Genomic DNA, 21665 nt, shown 5'->3' with positions numbered 1-21665 from the left:
TTACTTGAACATTTTTCAGAATTTCATTTTGATTTATCTGTAGTGTTTTTCAATCTATGGTGTATTTCTTTGTATAGTTTTTTTAGTTGTTGCTTTAGGTATTACATTGTACCTTTTTTTAAAAATTCTTTTAACACCCACCATTTGTAATATAATTATTATAAATGTTTCCTCTAGGTACTTTGAGAACCACATCAAACTGTTATAATTTTTGCTTCAACCATTTAAAGTTAACAAAATTTTTAAAAGTTAGAAAATTCTATTTAACCATATTTTTGCTCTTTCTGTATTCTTTTTCCTTACTGTTGTTTCAAAATTCCTCCTTTTGTCACTATCTTTATGTTTAGAGAATTTCCTCTTTTTCTTTTAGGGTAGGTCTATCTATTGGTGATCCAGTCTCTTAATTTTTCTTCATCTAAAGATATCTTAATTTTTTTCTTCATTCCTGAAGGATATTTTCACTGCATATAGAATTTTTGGTTGACAATTCTTTAAAAAAAAAAAAAGACAAGATAAGAAAGAAAAATATACCACTTTCATCTGGCTTCCTGGTTTTTGATGAGAAATCTGTCATTCATATTGTTTTTCCTTTGCAGGTAATGTGCTGTTTTTCTCTGGCTACTTTCAAGATTTTTTTCTTTGTTTTTTAGTTTTCTATGTATTTTAGTCTGACTGCTGTGTATCTTGACATAGTTTTTTTTTTTCTTTTTGTTTATCCTGTTTGGTGTTCACTCAACCTCTTGAATTTAAAAAATATATCTTTTTGCCAAATTTGGGGAATTTTCAGCCATTATTTCCTGTAATACTTTATCAGTCCTGCCATCTTTCTCCTCTCCTTTGTGAGACGTCAGTGGCATGAATGTCAGATCTCCTGTTACAGTCCCACAGCTTCCAGAGGCTCTGCTCTTCTCCCCCACCCCAACTCTCTTTTCCCTCTGTTTTTCATTTTGGGTCATTTCTATTCTTCTGTCTTTAGGCTCACTGATTCCTTCCTCTGTCTTCTTCATTCTGATGTTGAGCCCATTTATTGAGTTTTAAATTTTTAATTATTATATTTTGAAGTTCTGAAATTTCCATTTTGTTATCTATATCTTTTATTTCTTTGGTGAGAATTTCTCTTTTTTTGCTGAAACTTTTACTTTTTTCATTTATTTTAAACATGTTCAGAATTTCTCAATGAATCATTTTTATGATGGCTGCTTTCACATTCTTGCCAGATAATTTCAACGTCTATGTTATCTCAGTGTTGACATCTGCTGACTGTCTTTTCTCATTAAAGTTGAAGATTGTCTGGTTTTTTTTGGTATGATGAGTGGTTTTCGGTTCTATCCTGGACATTTTGGGTATTATTGTTATGAGACTCTGGATCTCATTTAAATCTTCTATTTTAGCCAAAGTCCTCTGACATTCTTCTGGTGGAGGAAGAGGAGTACCTATTCATTACTGTCAGGTAGAGGTAGAAGTCCAGGTTTCTGACTTAACATCTGTTGATTCCCTTGAGAAATGTTCCTTATTATTGCAGATTGGAATGATCGTAGTTGAGGCTTCCCTTAGTCCTCTCCTGTGACCACTCTCACGGGGGTGGGGAGGAGTCCTAATTACTGCTCTGTGACCTCTACTGACACCAGGGTTGGGAGGAATTAGTTACCCTTGCTTCCCACTCATCCTTCTCTGACACAATCCTGGCATGGAGGGGAGGAGTGCTTATTGCTACTAGGTGGGGATGGAAAGCCAGGTTCCCCATGTGGTCTCTACTGATACTGCTGGGGAAGGGGCTTGTCAGAGGTGGAAGTCTACTAGTAGATTCTCCCCTCGTCCTTTGGCCTCTGTTGATGGGGTAAGGATGGAGCCACGTTGTTCTTCATGGTGTCTGATTAGAATAGGTGGTTATTGTCTAAAAATGATTTCAGCTCAGTCTGGGATATATAAAGTACAGTAGTGCCCCTTATCAGTGGTTTCACTTTCTGTGGTTTCACTTACCCACAACCAATCACAGTCCAAAAATATTAAAAAGGAAATTTCAGAAATAAACAAGTTATAATTTTAAATTGCACACAGATCTGAGTAGCATGGTGAAATTTCACACTGCCCTGCCCATCTAGCACAGGATATGAATCATACCTTTGTCCAATGTAGCCACACTGTACTGCCCACCGTTAGTCACTTTGTAGCTGTCTCGGTTATCAGATCGACTGTCACAATATTGCAGTGCTTATGTTCAAGTAACCCTTGTTTTACTTAATGACCCCCAAAGCACAAGAGTAGTGATGCTGGCTGCTGGGAATCCGGATATGCCAGAGAGAAGCTGTAAAGCACTTCCTTTAGGTGAAAAGGTGAAAGTTCTCAACTTAATAAGAAAGAAAAAAATTATATGCTGAGGTTGCTAAGATCCACAATAAGAATGAATCTTCTGTGAAATTATAAAGACGGAAAAAGAAATTCATGCTATTTTAACAAGAGAGAGACTACATTTATATAACTTATTAGAGTATTTGGTTATAATTATTTTATTTTATTAGTTATTGTTGCTAATCTCTTCCTATGCCTAAGTTATAAGTTAAACTTATCATAGGTATGTATGTGTAATGAAAAACAGTATATATAGGGTTCAGTGCTATCTGTGGCTTCAGGCATCCACTGGGGGTCTTGGAATGTATCCTCCAAGGATCAGGGGTGACTATTGTTTAAAGAAAGCCCAGGGAACTCATTGCTGTATCTTTCCTTGGGTCCCAAGATTTCTACTTGGTTTGTCTTTTCTTCACCTTTAAGATTTTTCTTATGTTTTATATATAATGTCCACGGTGTTTAGTTATATTATTAGGAGGAATAGGGGGGCATGCATCTACTCCATCTTGTCAATGGAACTGGTAACGAGTTGTTGTTTTGTTTTGTTTTTGTTAATCCTCACCTGAGGATATTTTTTCATTGCTTTTTAGAGAGATTGGAAAGAAGGGAGGGAAGGGGACGGCAGGGGAGTGTGGAGAGAGAGAGAAAAAGATGGATGTCAGAAAGAGACATCGATTGGTTGCCTCCCATACATGCCCCCCAACAGCAGGGCCGGGATGGAACCTGCAACCCTGGTACCTGCCCTTGATCCGGAATCGAACCTGCCACACTTCGGTGCAAGGGCTGACGCTCTAACCACTGAGCAACACTGGCGAGGACGGTTGGTTTTTTTTCTTTTCGTTTGTTTTTGTGTTGGAGGGGTGGTTCTTTTTGTTAATCCTTACTCGAGGATATTTTTTTCCATTAATTTTTAGAAAGAGTGGAAGGGTGGGAAAGAGGAAAGAGAGAGAGAGAGAGATGTTAATGTGAGAGACATATCAATTAGTTGCCTCCCCCATGTGTCCTGATGATGCCTGGAAATGAACCCACAACCCAGGTACATGCCGTTGACCCAAATCAAACCTGCAACCCTTTGGTGTATGGGCCTATGCTCTCACCACTGAGCAACACCAGCCAGGGCCCAGTTTACTTTTTTTATGCTTATGAGTAGTATTCCATTATATGGAATTTGTTTATTCACTCACCAGTTCATTGTTTTCAGTTTGAGGCTATTATAAAGAAAGCTGCTGTAAATGTTCGCAAACTGGTTTTTATGTGGATAAAGACCTGTCTGTATTCTTTTTTTTTCCTCCTCTTTTTCACTTAAGCCTCCATTGTCTATACTCACTGACTTGCAGCAACAGAATACCAGTAATAGGCTTATGGGATTCGTTGTCGCTTTCTCAACTTGAGAGGTACTTTGAAGTTTGTGGTATTCTGTTTTTCAGTAATGCTGAAGGTATGGTTTCAAGTGTTGTTTTCTGTGTGCTTCTTGGTTTTGAGGGGTTATGTGTGGAAACATTCACATCTTAGCAGTAGCTGTTATTCCCCAGACAGAAGCTCCTCACTGGAGCATTTCTTATACATCAGTAAGACCATTTTCCACTGGTCTTGACCACATTCTTCTTACCTGCTCCTATTTCACTTCCCTTTATGTCTTTCTTTTTTTTAATCTGCCACTATAATTATTTTCTTGCAGGTTCCCTAAATCCTCTGCTCTTCTCTTCATCACTGTTATTTATCTAGAAAAATCTTAATATTAATTAAACTCTTCCTCTGCCTTCAATCTGCACCTGAATATTGCTGGAGAAAAGGCACACAGCCAGACTGATTGTACTTTAAGTTTATGACCACAAACCTTACATGGGTGCTTATAACTGCCCTGGAGTTTTATTGTGCTTCTCTAATGCACCAATGGGATTTTCCATCACTGCAGACTGTATATTGGTCACATCTTCCTAAATATAAATCTGCAAACCTGTATTGGCACCCATATTTTTGTCCTTATTGGGGGTGAATTTTTCCATCTGAGTTCTGGATTTCTTCTAGTTGCCCTACTCAGAGACTTTCTTTGTTCCTTCAGATATCCCTTCTTCTGTTTCATCCACTTTGCCCTCCCTTTTAGATTGTTCTCGTCATCATGTAAACATGTTCTAAGGTCTCCCATCCTAAAACACATACCTTTCAAGACCTCATCTCCACCACTTTCATTCCCATTTCTCTGTTCTCCTTCGAAGATAGATTTCTCAAAGTATAGTCCTATATAATAAAAGCCTAATAGGCAAATCGACTGAACAGTGGAACGACTGGTTGCTATGATGTCCACTGATGACCAGGGGGCAGATGCTCAATGCAGGAGCTGCCCGCAGGCCCCAGGCCAGCCAAGGTGGGTGCCAGCAGGGGCCCCCTGATCGCCCCGCCAGTTGCCCCACAGATCGGCCCTGATCGCCGGCCAGGCCTAGGGACCCTACCCGTGCATGAATTTTGTGCACTGGGCCTCTAGTTGTCTAATAAATGTAAGTGTGTCTACACCAGAGGTCCTCAAACTTTTTAAACAGGGGGCCAGTTCACCGTCCCTCAGACATTCCACACGTGCGCACTGCGGGCCCGGAACGAGTCGGCTGCTAAGCAGGACAGGCAGCGGCGGCAAAAACACCTGGTGGGCCGGATAAATGTTTTTGGCGGCCCGCATGTGGCCCGCGGGCCGTAGTTTGAGGACCCCTGTTCTATACACTAGCTTAGTTCACTGAGAAGGCTTAGAAACAGTGTCACCGCAGTAGCAATGAGCATACTTAGCACCCATATTTTGGTTTCTAAATAGCATTCTCCAATCAATACTGTCTGGTAGATCTTTCTGTGGTGATGAAAATGTTTTGTATTTTAACTGCCAGTATAGTAGCCACTAGCTATGTGTGTGGCTATTAAAACTTGAAATATGGGTAGTGCTACTAAAAAACTAATTTTTTAATTTTTTCTAACTTCAATTAAATTTAAGTAACCACAAGTGGCTAATGGTTACAGTATTAGCCAGAGCTGCACCAGTAAAAAGAACTTGGACTTCTTTTTAGCAGTGGCTAATTTCAAGGCTTGGGCAGAGAAGGAAAACTGAACGGTTTTAGGATGGAGGAGACTGAGATGTGACAACTAAATGCAATTGAGATCCTATATTGCATCCTGGACCAGAGAAAGGACATTGGTGAAGTTTGAGTAAGGTCTATAGACTAACATTGTATCAATGTTGGTTTCCTGTTTCTATAAATCTACTTTGGTTACACAAAATCTTAATATTGGATGATGGGTATACAAGAACTCTATATATTATTTTATAACTTTTTGAAAGTCAAATTATTTCAAATGATAAGTTTAAAAAATGTGTTTATTACCTTGTGCAATCAACCCATGTCTTTTTTCTAAGTTCCAAACTCATATGTCCACCTGCCTTTTTGGCACCTTCACTTTGATATCTCACAACATCGCAATTTAACACATTTAAAACTGAAGTACTGATTCCCATATCTATCCAGCTCTTCCCCATAGCCTACCAAATGGTATCACCATCCACCTAATTGCTCCATGCATAATTCTGGGAGGCATTTAAAATCTCACACATTGGATCCATTTCTTATTGATTCTATACAATAGTTCATGAATTTTCTGATTTTAATAATATCTACTGATGTCCTTATTTCAAACTACCAATCATTTCCTACCTTGACTATTTCAGTAGTTTCTTCGTCAGTCTTCAACTCTGCAATGCATTCTCTTTATAGCAACCCAGAGTAATCTTTTAAGACATAAATTAGATTATGTCATTCCCCTGCTCAAACACGTAGTGATTTCCCATTGCATTTAGAATAAAGTGCAAGTCCCTTATCTTGGCCCACAAGATCCAGCATGTTCTGACTCTGCCTGCCTCTTTGATTTCATCTTGCGGCATGCTTTGTCTAGTAGTCCCTATGCTTGCTGATCTTCTCTCAATTCCTCAAATGTGACATACTCTTCCAATTTAGAGTTCTACAGAAATGTGCTGTTCTTTTTACCTAGAATGCCCTTTGACCATTCTTTTTTTTTAGCTGGTTCCTTCTCACCCTTTAGATTTCAGCTTAAATACCACTTATTTTAAAATAGGCCATTCTATTCTTTTTCCTTCATAACACTTACCACTATTTGTCATTACTATTTTTTTCTTTATTGCTTATCATCTACTCCTTCAAGTGGACTCTCAGCTCCATGAGGTCAGGAAACATGTTTGTCTTGTTCACCTCATCACCCCATAACCTGACACTTAATAGGCACTAAATTTTTGAAACAACTAAATGAAAAAAGAAGGTAACATTTGTCTGGAAGAATCAGCATGATGAGTGTTTGTGTGTATGTGTGTATATAATTAAAAGCAGTTTGATATTACTTAGTATGTGTAGTTTGAGTCAAAGATTGGTCCGAAGTTGGTGAAGTAGGCTAGAGCTAAATCTTGAGGCTCTTATGTACCATATGAACTTATGATGGAGGTTGAGGTCAGTGACTGGAAACCTTTCTGCTTTCCTAATGTAAGTATTTAGTGCTATTCATTTTCTTCTAAGTACTACTTTAGCTATCTCTCACTAATTTTAATATGAATTTTCATTTTTATTCATTTTAAAATACTTTATAATTTATTTTCTTTTTCAACTTATGGATTATTTAGAGGTGAGTTACTTTCATTTCCAAATATTTCAGGATTTTTCAGATATCTTTTTGTTGTTGAATTCTAATTTAATTCTGCTGTTGTCAACATATTTTGTATGATGTGAATACTTTTAAATGTACCCAGACTTGTTTTTTGCCCCCAAAGACTTTTTTTTTAATTTTAGTAATTATTTTATTTAGTGGAATATAATAGGCACTAAATTTTTGAAACAACTAAATGAAAAAAGAAGGTAACATTTGTCTGGAAGAATCAGCATGATGAGTGTTTGTGTGTATATAATTAAAAGCAGTTTGATATTACTTAGTATGTGTAGTTTGAGTCAAAGATTGGTCCGAAGTTGGTGAAGTAGGCTAGAGCTAAATCTTGAGGCTCTTATGTACCATATGAACTTATGATGAACTAATATATTATCATTTCATCATGTAATCAACATATAAAAAACTATTAATGAGATATGTTGCTGTTTTTCCATACCATGTCTTTGCAATCTGGTGTGTATTTTATACTTAGAGCACATCATATTTTGGAGCAACTACATTTCAGGTGCTGAATAGCCAGATGTGGTTAGTGATTATTCTACTGAAGAGCACAGTTCTAGAAATTTTTTATTAACAGTAATCTGCTAGGTGCTTACAACTTATAAAGGGGGCACCCAGAAGAAGGCATCAAGAAGTTTGTGTCCTTCAAGTGAATACTATTGCCAAAAGCAATACTAGGGAATATTTTCATATTTCAGTCAATTTTTAAAATTAGTCTGAATCATCAAGAAAATGACATTTGTCTTTGAGTCGCTACTGTGAATTTAAAAATAATATATTTTTTGTTCTCTATGAAATAATTACAGTTAACATGAATTTTTCTTAAGGTCTTTACTCTAAATATAGCCAAAACTATGGCTAGGATTGAAAATTTTACTTTTTTTAAAAAGCAACATTGTTTTCTTTCTTTTTTTTTCTGTTTTATTTTTTTTAATTGTTTTATTGCTTAAAGTATTACAAAGGGTATTACATATGTCTCCTTTTTTCCCCCACCCTTGACAATCCCCTGGCCTCCCCTACCCCCCAGTGTCTTATGTCCATTGGTTATGCTTATATGCATGCATATAAGTCCTTCGGTTGATCTCTTACCGCTCCCCCGCTCCAGCCCCCTTACTCTCCCCGGCCTTCCCGCTGCAGTTTGACAATCTGTTCGAGGCAGCTCTGCCTCTGTATCTATTTTTGTTCATAAGTTTATAATGGTCTTTATTATCCATGAATGAGTGAGATCATGTGGTATTTTTCCTTCATTGACTGGCTCATTTCACTTAGCATAATGCTCTCCAGTTTTATCCATGCCGTTGCAAATGGTAAGAGTTTCTTCTTTTTTACAGCAGCATAGTATTCCATCGTGTAGATGTACCACAGTTTTCTAATCTATTCATCTACAGATGGGCACTTAGGCTGTTTCCAGATGTTAGCTATGGTGAATTGTGCTGCTATGAACATATGGGTGCATATATGCTTTCTGATTGCTGTTTCTGGTTTCTTGGGATATATTCCTAGAAGTGGGATCACAGGGTCAAATGGGAGTTCCATTTTTAGTTTTTTGAGGAAACTCCATACTGTCTTCCATAGTGTCTGCACTAGTCTGCATTCCCACCAGCAGTTCACGAGTGTTTCTTTTTCTCCACATCCTCTCCAGCACTTGTCGTTTGTTGATTTGTTGATGATAGCCCGTCTGACAGGTGTGAGATGGTACCTCATTGTTGTTTTGATTTGCATCTCTCGGATGATTAGTGACTTTGAGCATGTTTTCATATGTCTCTTGGCTTTCTGAATGTCCTCTTTTGAAAGGTGTCTATTTAGATCCTTTACCCACTTTGATTGGATTGTTTATCTTCCTTTTGTTAAGTTGTATGAGTTCCCTATAAATTTTGGAGATTAGGCCCTTATCAGATATGACATTGCCAAATATGTTTTCCCACACAGTGGGCTTTCTCGTTGTTTTGTTGATGGTTTCTTTTGCTGTGCAGAAGCTTTTTATTTTGATGTGGTCCCATTTGTTCATTTTCTCTTTAGTTTCAAGTGCCCTAGGAGCTGTATCAGTGAAGAAATTGCTTCGGAATATGTCTGAGATTTTGTTGCCTTTGGATTCTTCTAGAATTTTTATGGTTTCCCGTCGTACATTTAAGTCCTTTATCCGTTTTGAGTTTATTTTTGTGTATGGTTTAAGTTGGTGGTCTAGTTTCATTTTCTTGCATGTATCTGTCCAATTTTCCCAACACCATTTATTGAAGAGACTATCTTGACTCCATTGTATGTTCTTGCCTCCTTTGTCAAATATTAATTGAGCATATTGGTTCGGGCCGATTTCTGGGCTCTCTATTCTATTCCATTGATCTATATGTCTGTTCTTGTGCCAGTACCAGGCAGTTTTGAGAACAGTTTGATATCTGGTATTGAGATCCCACCTACTTTGTTCTTTCTCAGGATCGCTGCAGCTATTCGGGGTCTTATTTTATTCCAGATGAATTTTTGGAGAGTTCGTTCTAGATCTGTGAAATATGCCATTGGTATTTTAACTGGAAGTGCATTGAATTTATAGATTGCTTTGGGTAGTATGGACATTTTAATGATGCTGATTCTACCAATCCATGAACACGGTATGTTCTTCCATCTGTTTATGTCTTCCTCTCTCTCTTTTTTCAACACCCTGTAGTTTTCTGAGTAGAGGTCTTTTACCTCTTTAGTTAAGTTTATTCCTAGGTAACTTAATTTTTTTGGTGTGATGGTAAATGGGATTGTTTTTTTAGTCTCTCTTTCTGAAAGTTCACTATTGGTGTATAGAAATGCCTTAGATTTCTTGGGGTTAATTTTGTATCCTGCTACATTGCCAAATTCATGTATTAAGTCTAGTAGCTTTTTGATGGAATCTCTAGGGTTTTGTATGTATAATATCATGTCGTCTGCAAATAAGGACAGTTTTACTTCCTCTTTTCCAATTTGGATGCCTTTTATTTCTTCTTCTTGTCTAATTGCAATGGCTAATACTTCCAGTACTATGTTGAACAGGAGTGGTGAGAGTGGGCATCCCTTTCTTGTTCCTGTTCTTAGGGGAAATGGTGTTAGTTTTTGTCCATTGAGTATGATGTTGGCTGTGGGCTTGTCATATATGGCTTTTATTATGTTGAGGTATGATCCTTCTATTCCCACCTTGCTGAGAGTTTTTAATCAAAAATGGGTGTTGGGTTTTGTCAACCGCATTTTCTGCATCAATTGATAAGACCATGTGGTTTTTTTCTTTCAATTTGTTTATGTGATGTATCACGTTCATTGATTTGCGGATATTGTACCATCCTTGCATCCCTGGGGTAAATCCTACTTGGTCATGGTGTATGATCTTTCTGATGTACTGCTGGATCTGATTTGCTAAGATTTTGTTGAGGATTTTGGCATCTATGTTCATGAGGGATATTGGCCTGTAATTCTCTTTCATTGTATTGTCTTTACCTGGTTTTGGTATTAGGGTGATACTGGCTTCATAGAATGAGCTTGGAAGTGTTACTTCCTCTTGAATTTTTGTAGTAGTCTGAGGAGGATAGGTTTTAGTTCTTCCTTGAATGTTTGGTAAAACTCCCCTGTGAAGCCGTCTGGTCCTGGGCTTTTGTTTGCTGGAAGCTTTTTGATGACTGCTTCAATTTCTTCCACAGTTACTGGTCTGTTGAGATTTTTAGATTCTTCCTGATTGAGTTTTGGAAAGTTGTATTTTTCTAGGAATTTGTCCATTTCCTCCAGGTTGTCTAGTTTGTTGGAGTAGAGTTGTCCATAGTATTTTTTAACAATCATTTGTATTTCTGTGGGGTCTGTTGTTATTTCACCTCTATCATTTCTGATTTTGTTTATTTGGATCCTCTCTCTTTGGTTCTTGGTGAGCCTGGCTAGAGGTTCGTCAGTCTTGTTTATCCTTTCAAAGAACCAGCTCTTGGTTTCATTGATTTTCTGTATTGTTTTTTTCGTCTCTATGTCATTTATTTCTGCTCTAATCTTCATTATCTCCTTCCCTCTGCTCACTCTGGGGTTTTCTTGTTGCTCTCTTTCTAATTCTTTGAGATGTAGAGTTAGATGATTTACTACCATTTTTTCTTGTTTTTTTGAGATAGGCCTGTAGAGCTATAAACTTCCCTCTCAGGACTGCTTTCATTGTATCCCATAGGTTTTGGATTGTTGTGTTTTCATTGTCATTAGTTTCCAGGATGTTTTTAATTTCTTCTTTGATCTCATTGGTAACCCAATCAATATTTAATAACATGCTATTCAGCTTTCAAGTGTTTGAGTATTTTGGGTTGTTTTTATTGTAGTTTATTTCTAATATTATGGCCTTGTGGTCTGAGAAGATGCTTGGTATGATTTCAATCTTCTTGAATTTGGGGAGACTTTGTTTGTGACCCAATATGTGGTCTATTTTTGAATATGTCCTATGAGCACTTGAGTAGAATGTATATTCTGTGGCTTTGGGGTGAAGCATTCTGAAGATGTCAATTAAGTCCATCTGATCTAGTGAGTCATTTAGGATTGCTGTTTCTTTGCTGATTGTTTGTCAAGAGGATTTATCCAGTGATGTCAGTGGTGTATTAAAGTCCCCTACTATGATTGTATTGTTGTTGATCTCTCCTTTGATATCTCCCAGGAGTTTTTTTATGTATTTGGGTGCTCCTGCATTGAGTGCATATATGTTTATCAGGGTTATATCTTCTTGTTGTATTGATCCCTTTAGTATTACGAAGTGGCTTCCTTATTTCTTGTTATGGCATTCACTTTGAGGTCTATTTTGTCCGATATAAGTATTGCTACCCCAGCTTTCTTTTCATTTCCATTTGCCTGAAAGATATTTTTCCATCCCTTCACTTTCAGTCTGTGTGAGTCCCTTCTTCTGAGGTGGGTCTCTAGTAGACAGCAAATGTATGGGTCTTTTTTTTTTACCCATTCAGCCACTCGATGTCTCTTGGTTGGAGCATTTAGTCCGTTTACGTTTAAAGCTATTATTGAAAGGTACTAGTTTGTAGCCATTTTTTGTGTGTGTGTTGCTGTTTTTTTTCTGAGCTTTTTATTTCTTCTTTTTACACCAGTCCCTTTAGCATTTCTTGCATTGCTGGCTTGGTGGTGATAAACTCCCTTACCCTTTTTTTGTCTGTGAAGCTTCTTATTTCCCCTTCAATTTGAATGATAGCCTGGCTATTCTTGGATTCAGTCCTTTACTTTGCATCACTTTGTAAATTTCTGTCCATTCTTTTCTGGCCTGATGTGTTTCTTTTGAGAAATCATTTGATAATCTAATGGGAGATCCCTTGTATGTAACTTTCCGTCTCTCTCTTGCAGCCTGTAAGATTCTCTCTTTGTCCTGAACATTTGCCATGGTAATTATGATGTGTCTTGGCGTGGGTCTTTTCGGGTTCACCTTGTTTGGGATTCTCTTTGCTTGTGTGACTTTTTTCTTCCCCACCTCAGGGAAGTTTTCTGATATTTCTTCGAATAGGTTTTCTAATCCTTGTTCTTCTTTCTGTTGTTCTGGCACCCCTATCATTCATATGTTGTTTCGCATGTTGTCCCAAAGCTCCCTTAGGCTCTCCTCCTGTCTTTTAATTTTTTTCTCCAATTGCAGTTCAGTTTGGGTGTGTTTTGCTTCCTCGTCTTCTAATTCACTAATTCGGTCCCCCGCTTCTCCTAGTCTACTGTTGAAACTTTCAATGGTGTTTTTTATTTCAGCTGTATCGCTCTTCATTTCTTCTTGGTTCTTACATAAGTTATTGATTTTTTCATCTCTTTCTTCTTGCTTCTTGCATAAGTTGTTGATTTTTAACTCCATCTGGTTTATGCACTCTAGGACCCTTAATCTGAATTCTTTTTCTGTCATGTCGCATGCCTCTGTATCACTTAGCTGCTTTTCTGGCGAGTCCTCCTTTTCTTTCCTTTGGGGTTTTCTTTGTCTATCCATGTTTGATCTCACTGACATATCTAGATGTTGAGTCGTTCAGTGGCTGCTCCCTGGGTGGCAGTGGCTCCTCGGGCTGTGGTTGCTCCTCGAGCGGTTGTGGTAGCAGCTGCTCCTCAGTTGGCAGCAGCTCCTCTGGTGGGTGCTGTTCACAGCTGTGGTGGCTCTTCTGGCTGGGGGGGGAGGCTTCACATATAGCTGCTGTTCCTCAGACAGAGGGTGTGGTGATCAGGAGGCTGCTGTTGCTTGGATCTGCTGCGTTAATTTAAAGGCACAAAATACAACACAACAAGGCACCACGTACCAGGCACTGAACACAAATGTATTCATGATATTAATAACCCCAAATAAAGGTGACCACCCTAGCTAAGAGAATTAGGGGATAAGAAAGAAAGAAGAGAAAAATGTAAAAGAGAAAAAAGAAAAAGAAAGAAAAAAGGAGTGCCAAAATGAAATTGGGAAAAAGGAGGAAAAAAAAGTAAGAGAGAATGAAGTAGAAGAGGGGAGGAGACTCATATACTATTACAAACTCCGATAGCACCCCCACTAATCCCAACAAATTCCAGCAACAGATCCCTGGAGATGAATGCAAACTACAAACAACCAATAATATCAAGCGAGGCAAGTGAAAACAGAAGCACAAAAATAACCGGGGGGGGGGGGGGGGAGGGGAAGAAAAAAAAAGACCAACCAAAAAGAAAAAGCAAAACAACCTCACAAACAATCCTAAAGAAAACACCCAATATACTCAACAATCAAGCAGACAACACCAAAACAATAGAGAGAGAAAAGAAAAAAAATTTTGGATAGTGAAGAAAGATAAGGGAGAGGTGTATAAGGATTTAGAGCAGGGGATTGGAAATAGGATATATAAGTAGGGTGAAATTTTGATGGGGTTAAAAGAAGGAATAGGGAAAATCTAAAGCAGGACTAGGGTAAGAGAAACAGGAAAACAAAAGGGGAAAAGTGAGGAAGAGGGTTTTAGCATAGAGGTAAAATTGAGGTAGAGAAAAATGATGCTAAATGAACGATGAAAATAGAATGTAGAACACTAATCCCAAAATAAAATAAAGAGAAAATAAAATGGCACTTTAAAAAATGGTAAAATGGTAGCAGTAATAATACTGGTTAGAAATAAAAATGTAATTAAAAGGGTAAAATCAGATGATGAAAAAAGAAAAAAAAATTGGTTTCTTAGTTAAAAGGTGAAAAAATAAAAATTTGCAGTAGTTAAGGTCCTTCGGTTCTTCTACTCTTCAGTCTGGCATGCCTTAGTCCTGCCAGGTATTCAGGAGAGTGTTGAATTTCCCTGCGATACACTGTTCCTCGGTGTTGTAAACCACAGTCCTGATTTTAAAGCAGGCCGTATTTGTTTCCCAGATTGCCTTAATTTGTGTTTACCTAAGAGTCAAGTTTGTGGCTCAGCCTCTGGGTGGCAGTGTTTCTGGATTGGCCTCCAAGGCTATACGGCCTCTCTATCCAGTAGTTAGGGTTTATTTTCTCTATTGCACTTAAAATTGGTTTGGGGAAGTCCACTGCCCAGAGCTGGTTTCTTAATCGTTACCCCGCTCTGTGTTGTTGCTGGGACTGAAAGTCCCTCTATAGGCCAGACCCTGTTAACTCCCAGGGACTAATCAGATTATTTTAATCCTTCATCTTGTTCAGGGTGGAATCTGGGTTTGGCTGTGCTCCTTGCCTGGGGGCTGGAGGTAGGAATCCTAACCCCTGGAGAAAATGGCTGCCCTAGTCCTGGGCTCAGGGGTGACTCAGCACTCAATTTGCTGCCACCTCTCCTGGCCCCCCTTCTCTCCTCGGCCTCTCCCCAGATTCCACTCGTCCGCACCTTCTCCCTCTCTTCAGCACAGGTGAGTGTCAGTATCCGAAATGTCCTATGAACAGGGTTCAGTGAAAACAAACAAACAAACAAACGTTGGCCGCGGAAACGGGGAAGGCTGAGTCTCTGTAAGCTCCTCTCTTACCGGCACTGCATGGTCTGGTCAGCTCTTCAGGCTGCCCCTTTTAGGCTCAGTCCTCTGTAACTACAGAACCCAGATCTCAAATCCCCCGGCGCTAACAGTCCCGCGAATCTACTTTCCCCAGTCAGGGGCTGTGCCTGTCCCAAGAGACGCGGCTGTGTGCCACTCGGTCTCCCTCTGATCCTCTGGGCTCAGAGGTCTGGCAGACTTTGCTGCCCAGATCCCTGTTTTGTTTTTTTTTACCTTTCCAGTGGAACTCTGCCCTTCCCAGCTGTAAACTGTCTCACCAGCTGAGTAATTTCACCAATTCGGGGTGGGAGTTATTAGTTTCAGCTGCTTACTCCATTCGCTCCAGAACAAGACCTGGGATGCGTCTGCCTATTTCGCCGCCATCTTGAATCTCTGGAAGACTATTTTTTATAAATGTTAACTAGAGGCCCAGTGCACAAAAATTTGTGCACTCAGGGGGTCCCTCAGCCTGGCCTGTGCCCTCTTGCAGTCTGGGACCCCTCAGGGGATGTCCACCTGCGGGCTTAGCCCCGCTCCCCGGGGGGAATCGGGCCTAAGCTGGCAGTCAGACATCCCTCTGGCAGCCCGGGAGCCCTCAGTGGATGTCCACTTGTCAGCGGGGAGCAGTCCTAAGCTGCAGTCGGACATCCTTAGTGCTGCTGAGGAGGCGAGAGAGGCTCCTGACACCACTGCTGTGCTGGCAGCCATCAGCCTGGCTTGTGGCTGAGCAGAGCTCCCCCTGTGGGAGCGCACTGACCACCAGGGGGCAGCGTCTGCCCCCTGGTGGTCAGTGTGTGTCATAGTGACCAGTCATTTCCAGTCTTTCTACTGTTAGGGTCAATTTGCATATTACCCTTTTATTATATAGGATTATATCAGGTCTGTTTCCTCCCTGAATTTCTATCAGTTTTTACTTCATTTATTTTGCAGCTCTCATGTTAGGAGCTTAACATTTAGGATTGTTATGTCCCCTTGATAAGTTGAACTCTTCATCATTATAAAATGACCCTCTAACGCTTTGTTGTGAAATCTACTTTGTCTGATGTTAGTATAGCCATTTTGACTGGCTATCTTTCTTCCTTTTTTAATGTTTCTGATTCACATTCTAAATATAACTTTAATTTATATTTGTATCTCTTCCCTCTTAATAAAAATCTTAATTTCTAACATTAACATAATTACTTATCTTCTATATCTTGTGAGACATAAAAAATAAATTTAAAGTAATATTGCCAATATTACCACTGACAGGTAGGTTAGTTACTGAATGAAGTTTAAGAGATCTTTCTGTTATTTGTTCTAAGAATATATGTCACTAAGGATATAGTCAAATACTGTGTTCTAGTCCCTTGAAATTAATTCTTTTTTGTTTTTTAGTGGTTTCTCAGGTTTTTATTTTTAAGGATTGCTTCTTAAGTTTAATTTTACTTTTGATATGTAAAGGTTTTTATGTTTCCAAAGTCAGAACTTATATATGATATATTTGGGGAAGTATCACATCTGTTCCCAACTCTGTAGCCTCCTTACTCTTATATTTAAAAGTTTTGGACTTTTTCCCCATTATTTTTGAAAATATAAGCAAATACACATACATACATCTACACTAATAAAAGAGAAACATGCAAATTGATGTCACTCCATTACACCTACCAGCCAATCAGGGCGAGTATGCAAATTAACCCAACAAAGATGGCAGCGGCCACAGTGCTGGAGGCTTGGGTTGCCCGGGCGATGGAGGAAGCCAAGCTTCCCGCCTGCCCTGGCCGCCACTCAAGGGAGAGAACAACACGCAGGCACGTCCAGGAGCCTGAGAGATCAACATAGAGGGGCACCTGCTCCAAGCCTCCACAGTGTGGCTGAGGGCAGGCCCCCAGTGGACACACACACACACACACACACACACGGGGTGCCTGCTCTGAACCCCTGCTGCCAGACTGTGGCTTAGGCCTGCTCCCTGGGCCATCAGTAGGACATCCACTGAGGGCTCCCAGACTGTTAGGGGGGACAGGCTGGGCTGAGGGACCCCCACCCCGCAGTGCACGAAATTTCATGCACCGGGCCTCTAGTATATAAATAAAAATACATTTACATTTCCCACTCAATTCTTACACAAAGTGTAGTGTTCTGTAACTTCCTCTTTTTTTACTTAATAATATATCCTGAAAATCACTCTGTGTCAGAGTAATTAGAGAATATTTACCTTATTCTTTTTGACAACTGCATAGATTCCAATATAAAGATTTACAGTAGCTCATTTGATCAGAGCCCTACTGATGGACATTTGGGTTGCTATTACCCATATACATACTGAGTGTTCTTTTGATTAAGTATTAGCATAGTATGTATTTTTCCATTCTTTTACTTTTAACCTAATTTTATTTTTTTATTTAAAGTGAGTTTCTTATAGGTAGCATATAATTTTCTTTTTTTCTTCAATCTGAAAATCTCTGCTTTTTAATTGGCATGTTTAGACCATTAACACATCTTTTTAATATGTGTTTATTGCTCCGTCTTTGTGTCTAATCTTTTCTTCTGCGGTATTGAATCTTCTGTTACTCCCATTTAGTGTGTTTTTCTTGTGAGGCCTGTGTTTTTCATCTCTAGACTTACATTTTTAATTAAATTTTTACTGTCTTCTGTGTCTACACCAAACATATGAAATGCAGTTTAATAACTGATTTTTAATATCCTTATCTACTAGTTCTATTATCCATGTCATTTTTGGTCCTGTTACTATTGATTTGTTTTTCTTTTTCATTGTGAGTCATATTTTTTTGATTCTTTGTGTTTCTGCTTATTTTCTGTTGGAATTATACTTTGTGAAGTTGCTGGATATTTTTGTATATATTCCCATGAATATACTTAAGGACTCAGTTAAGTTACCTGGAAATAGTTTAATTCTTTTGTGTTTTGCTTTTAAGCTTTATTAGGCCTTTTGTCTAGGGCTTATATTCTCCCACTATTGAGGTAGCACCCAGTTTTCTGTGGCTGCTTAGACCTCTTTCTAGCCACTTGTGGGCTTCAGGAATTGTTCCCTTGGCTCTTTTCAAATGGTTCTTTCCCAAGCCTCTGGTAGTTTCCTCATATGTGTTTGCTTATCAGCACTCAGCATTCTTGTACCTTTCTGGAGGGGTTTTTTTCTGTGTGCAGTTTTCTTTCCTTCAGCATTCTGCCCTGGAAACTCAAGTCACTTTGGCCTTCCCCAACTGACCATTCTCCCTCCTCTTCCTAGGAAAACTGTACAACTGTAAGCTGGGACATTTGGAGGGCTCACCTTGTTTATTCCCTCCTCAGAAATGACCATCCTGTGCTACTGATTTTGTCCTTTTTTAAATAAAGTTTTTTCTAGTGGGAGGGTAAATCTATTTCCTGTTCTTTCATCTTGGCTATATGAAGAAGTTAACATTTGTCTTTTAGTTAAAAAAAAAAAAATCCAAGGAAAAGAATCAAATCACTCTATATTATAAACTAGTTTGGACTAAATTTATTTTCCTTTGTAATTTCTAAAAATAAATGTATTAATATCAAATGCTTTATATCTAATGTATAAACAAGATATAAGATAATGTATACTATGGTGGTCATTTTCAACATTTTCTGCTCATCTATGGTTTATGATATGAAACTACTTGGTTTACTAATTGGAAGAATAGTTGTATCCTACGTATTAGAAACATAGTATTTCGTAATATATGTAGCAAGTAAAATAATCTGTATTTATAATATTACTTGTTTTCCACAAAACTCAATTTTTAAACTCTTACATTTAAAAATTGAATATTTCTGGTGATTTTTATAGACTTATAAGTATCATTGTTTTGGGGTATTATAGAAGTCTTTGTATACACTGCATTTTTCTCAGTTTTTTATACTTCATAAAATTATTGTAAATTTCTATAATTAAGATTCTCATAATTAGTGTTTACATGAGACACATTTGTATTACAAGGAGAGTAATACAATGTATTCAGGCACCGGGGGAATGTAGAAGGATGCTAGACCTTAGACACAAGTAAGAAAGTAGAAGTTGAGTCTTGGCCCACTTCTTACAAATTTTGTGTTACCTTGTTAGCCTTATTTTGTTACTTTCTGACATAACCTTTTTGGGCCTTCTTTTTTAAAATGGCATGATGGTACTCTTTGATACTCCAAAGCAGTTGTGAGAATTGAATGCTTTTGTGAAAATGCATAGTGAACTGCAAATGCTATATAAAAATCAGGTATCATTCTGAGGTTTAGCCTGAGAAATGTAAGTTTCACACAGTATGTACAGTGGGAAAGTTTGATTGTACCTAAGCCTAACATTAATAACCAGAATCATTATCTTGGCCTATGCTTTCTTTGGTTAGTTTCAGAAATTTTTAAAATTTGTTTTTTATACCAATTTAATAGAAATGAGTCATATTATCATTTCTTTCTTTACTCGGCAGTACACCATTTGTACTTCACCACATATATGATCTGTGGGTTGTGGAGAGAAATGAGGATGTTGCTCAATAGCCCACATCTTTCAATGAAGAATACTTCTCAGCAGCACTGATGAATTTTTCTTAGGCATTAGGAAATGCAGATAGATATTAAACTGAATTCATGAACTCAATAATATTTTGTGAGAAAATTTGAGGAGCAGGTCATTGAGTCAGATTTTGTGATCTCTCTAAATACCAACTGCTGTTACCCATGGAGTGGATTAGATGCCTTGGTTTTTATGGTTTAAAACATTTTCAACAGAATGATGCAGGAGCTGTTGCTGAGAATCAGAATAAAAGGCTACATACAAACTCATCTGGGGCTTGCCCTCCATATATGAATCAGATTTTGTTGTTATTTTGAGTTTTTTATTTTCTATATATGTTTCTATTTTTATTTACATAACATGATTGTTGAATAACATGCAATTAAATCAGAGCTTTCTGGTTCACAGCCTAGCATATTTTTTTAATCAGTTTTGTAATAAATAACCCTCTGACATCACAGCCTGTTGCTATGAGAATAGAACATTAAAAAATTGGCAGAACAAATTTATTTAACAGGGTAGCTCAGGATAAGTTTGAAGGAAAAGAGGCCAAGCTACATTTCCCATTTTTCTTTTTTTTTTCTTTTTTTTTTTTTTTATATATATATTTTATTGATTTTTTACAGAAAGGAAGGGAGAGAGATAGAGAGTTAGAAACATCAATGAGAGAGAAACATCGATCAGCTGCCTCCTGCACATCTCCCACTGGGGATGTGCCCGCAACCCAGGTACATGCCCTTGACCGGAATCGAACCTGGGACCCTTCAGTCCGCAGGCCGACGCTCTATCCCCTGAGCCAAACCGGTTTCGGCATTTCCCATTTTTCAAGTATTGACTTGGCCCCTTTAATTCCTAAAGATATCTAACAAATATGAAATTTGAAAATATGCACCATTAAGAAACATATTCACTGAAACCAATGGAAGGTATTCCTATCACAGGTCTAGTGTACTTGTCAGGAATAGGGTTGTGAAGTCAATGAATCACAGCTCCATGTGATGCACAGGCCTTTCCATCAGGTTCCAATGTGGTTCCTCACGGTACAGCCAGCATTAGAGCGGGATGGAAGTTTCCAGAGAAAGGCCAGGATACCCTGGACCACCCAGGAGGTCAAAGGGCCCACAAAGCCGGATATCTCCCCTCCTGGCGGGTACATGGTGTCGTTCCTTTTTGAATCAGATTTTAAGTGGAAACCACAGTTGTTTCCTTGTTTCTCATTCATGCTTTTAGCAGAGGATGTGCTGCCACAGATCTGGCTAAGTTTTGTAGTTTCACCTTTAAGGTTCACACCGCTTTCTTTTCCTTTTTAGAAGCCACAGCAGTTTTAATATATTGTCAAACCACAAAATGTACCTTGTTAGATATTTAGTGAGGATATGTATGCTAAATATTATTTGGTAGTCTCAGTACTGATTGTATAATCCTGTTTTGGGATTATAGCATAAATAAATGCAGGCATACATACATATATTTGGGGTAGGTGTTGTATAACACCAAGCATGTGGAAAATAATTTTAACTCTTTGAATATGTTAATTTGTATTTAAAAATAATGTCTTATATTGCCTAACCTGAATATTACATATTAATTTTCTTTTATTCTTCCCTTAGCATCAAGGCGTGCCATGGGTTGCCTCTCATAAATGGACAAAGCTGTGACCCTTATGCAACAGTTTCTCTAGTGGGCCCTTCTAGGTAATGTTTATTGAATTATGAGATTTTTAAGTTTTAAAATTTGATGTAAGAATTATAAAATTAAGGTTCTAAGAGCAAATTCTAAGTAGCTATTTGTGACACAAAATAAGGCTTTGAAAGAAAAATCTTTAGTGAGTTCTATTATATACTTGTAAACAATCGAGTCCTATTTTTATAGAAAGAAAATGGATATCATTTCAAATCTGCCAGACTCTTAGGCTGTGGGGAAGGAACATCAGTTTTATAGTAGTGAAAATGTACTTGAAAACATAAACTTCACTTTCTTTATTCATCATCAGCCTTCCTACTGGCAAATGTCTTAGGTTTTATGCAGGTAAAATTCTGTTTTGATAAAGACCAGTTCAGAATAAGGCAGTTTCCATATTGTTACCTGGAAAGCAGCTCAGGACCAAAACTGCCTTATCTACTCACGGCATCTGTGCTGAGAGAATTCGAGGTGTAGACAAAGTGCTCAAGTACCAGGACATGGA

General features: G+C 38.2%; 1 protein-coding gene across 4 annotated transcripts in view; it reads left to right on the top strand.

The window, feature by feature from the left end:
• RASA2 (RAS p21 protein activator 2) overlaps positions 1-21665 on the top strand; it is a 126391-nt gene that overhangs the window by 55832 nt on the left and 48894 nt on the right. For all 4 annotated transcript variants that reach the window (XM_059663752.1, XM_059663754.1, XM_059663751.1 and 1 more), the window contains exon 6: positions 21091-21174. In XM_059663752.1, coding sequence (XP_059519735.1) covers positions 21091-21174 — 84 coding nt within the window. The remainder of the gene's footprint in view (positions 1-21090; positions 21175-21665) is intronic.

Source organism: Myotis daubentonii, chromosome 14 (assembly GCF_963259705.1).
Source record: "Myotis daubentonii chromosome 14, mMyoDau2.1, whole genome shotgun sequence".
Lineage (NCBI taxonomy): Eukaryota > Metazoa > Chordata > Mammalia > Chiroptera > Vespertilionidae > Myotis > Myotis daubentonii.
This window is presented reverse-complemented; position numbering and strand designations above follow the sequence as displayed.